The 1,885-nt window shown below is 31.6% G+C and overlaps 1 protein-coding gene across 1 annotated transcript; it reads right to left on the bottom strand.

The window, feature by feature from the left end:
* Positions 1–573: 573 nt before the first annotated feature.
* Positions 574–1,401, bottom strand: LOC133785679 (secreted RxLR effector protein 161-like). The gene is made up of 2 exons (XM_062224899.1): positions 928–1,401; positions 574–834 (listed from the first exon to the last, which is right to left on the bottom strand). Exons 1-2 carry the CDS (start codon positions 1,399–1,401, stop codon positions 574–576), a joined length of 735 nt encoding a protein of 244 aa, XP_062080883.1.
* Positions 1,402–1,885: the final 484 nt, after the last annotated feature.

Here is a 1,885-nt window from a genome sequence, read left to right as displayed (position 1 = left end):
TTTTATTAAGAAAGGTTTAAAATTTTAGGTTAAAAGTGAATATTGAATCTCAATTAATGATTTTTCTTTATCAAGGGAATTAATGATTTTAATCGTGATTTTTAAATTTATTTTTATATGTAATCACTTTGAGTGACAATATAATAAATTTCAAATTTTATTATTACAAAACTATTTGAAAATTAAATCAAAAAGAAAAATATAAGAAAATTTAAAATTGTTATGACACTATTGAGAATAAACTAAAATATAAAAGCAGATAAAGAAATAAATAAATAGTAATACAAAAGTAGAGTGAAGTCTTATCTATCATTTCAATGGGAAAATGACCACTATCTATACAGATAAATATGCCTTAAAGAAATTGGGTAACTACTCTGAAAACAATCAAGAATTAATGCTCATATTTTACTTTGGGTGACCTAGTGATTCTTCATTATTTTGGGCATCTATATATATAATATTTATAACACTCCCCCTTCGATGTCCATGAAAATTGCCTCATTAAAAACCTTGCTAGAAAAACTCAGTGGGACAAAAACTCGGCCAAGGGAAAAATAGTGCAGTGTGTATTTACTTCCCCTCAATTCGACGCTCTTGAAGATCCTTTAATCGATGCATTCCAATCTTATGTACCATCTTCTCAAATGTTGATGTTGGTAATGACTTTGTAAATAAGTCTGGAAGATTGTCACTAGATCGAATTTGATGAACATCAATATCGCCACTATTTTGAAGGTCATGTGTGAAAAATAATTTCGGTGAAATGTGTTTGGTTCTATCTCCTTTAATGTATCCTCCTTTTAGTTGAGCGATACATGCAACATTATCTTCCTAGAGAACTGTTGGTTCTTTATTGGGTGTTAACCCACATGTTCCCCGTATATGTTGTGTTATTGATCTCAACCATACACATTCTTGACTTGCCTCATGAATTGCAAGTATTTCAGCATGATTTGAAGAAGTAGGTGCTAGAGTTTGCTTTGTTGAACGCCAAGATATTGCAGTGTCACTGCATGTGAACAAATAACCTGTTTGAGATATAGCTTTATGTGGATCAGATAAATATTCTGCGTCTGCATAACCAACTAGTTGTGACCCACATTTATTTGAATATAATAACCCTTTACCAATAATACCCTGAAGATAGCGTAGTATATGCTTAATCCCTTTCCAATGTCTATACGTTGGAGCAGAGTGATATCTTGCTAACAAATTTACAGAAAATGCTATACCAGGACTTTTGCAGTTAGCAAGATACATTAAGGCTCCTATTGCACTAAGATATGACACTTCAGGACCAAGGAGCTCTTCATGTTCTTCTCTGGGTCGGAAAGGATCCTTTTTAACTTCAAGTGATCTAACCACCATTGGACTGCTCAATGGGTGTGATTTGTCCATATAAAATTGTTTCAAAATTTTTTCGACATATGTTAATTGATAAATAAAAATTCCACCCTTTAATTGCTCTTTTTATAAACAAAGATAAAATTTTGTTTTTCCAAGATCTTTCATCTTGAACTCTTTCTTTAGATACTCTACAGCTTCTAAAAGTTTTTCAAGAGTTCCGATAATATTTAAGTCATCAACATATACAACTATGATAGCAAACTCAGAACCTGATCTTTTTATGAAAACACAGGGGAAAATAGGATCATTTTGATAACCTTCTTTTAAGAAATATTCACTAAGTCGATTGTACAACATGCACCCAAATTGGTTTAGTCCATACAATGATCTTTGTAGTTTAATTGAGTACATTTTACGATGACTTGAATTATATGCATCAGGCATCTTGAATCCATCATGGACACTCATGTAAATATCACTATCTAGTGATCCATACAAATAGGCTGTGACTACATCCATTAAATGCATATCAAGA

The sequence above is a fragment of the Humulus lupulus genome, chromosome 6 (genome assembly GCF_963169125.1).
Source record: "Humulus lupulus chromosome 6, drHumLupu1.1, whole genome shotgun sequence".
In the NCBI taxonomy this organism is placed as follows: domain Eukaryota; kingdom Viridiplantae; phylum Streptophyta; class Magnoliopsida; order Rosales; family Cannabaceae; genus Humulus; species Humulus lupulus.
Note: the sequence above shows the minus strand (reverse complement) of the source record. Positions and strands in the feature narration are given on the sequence as shown.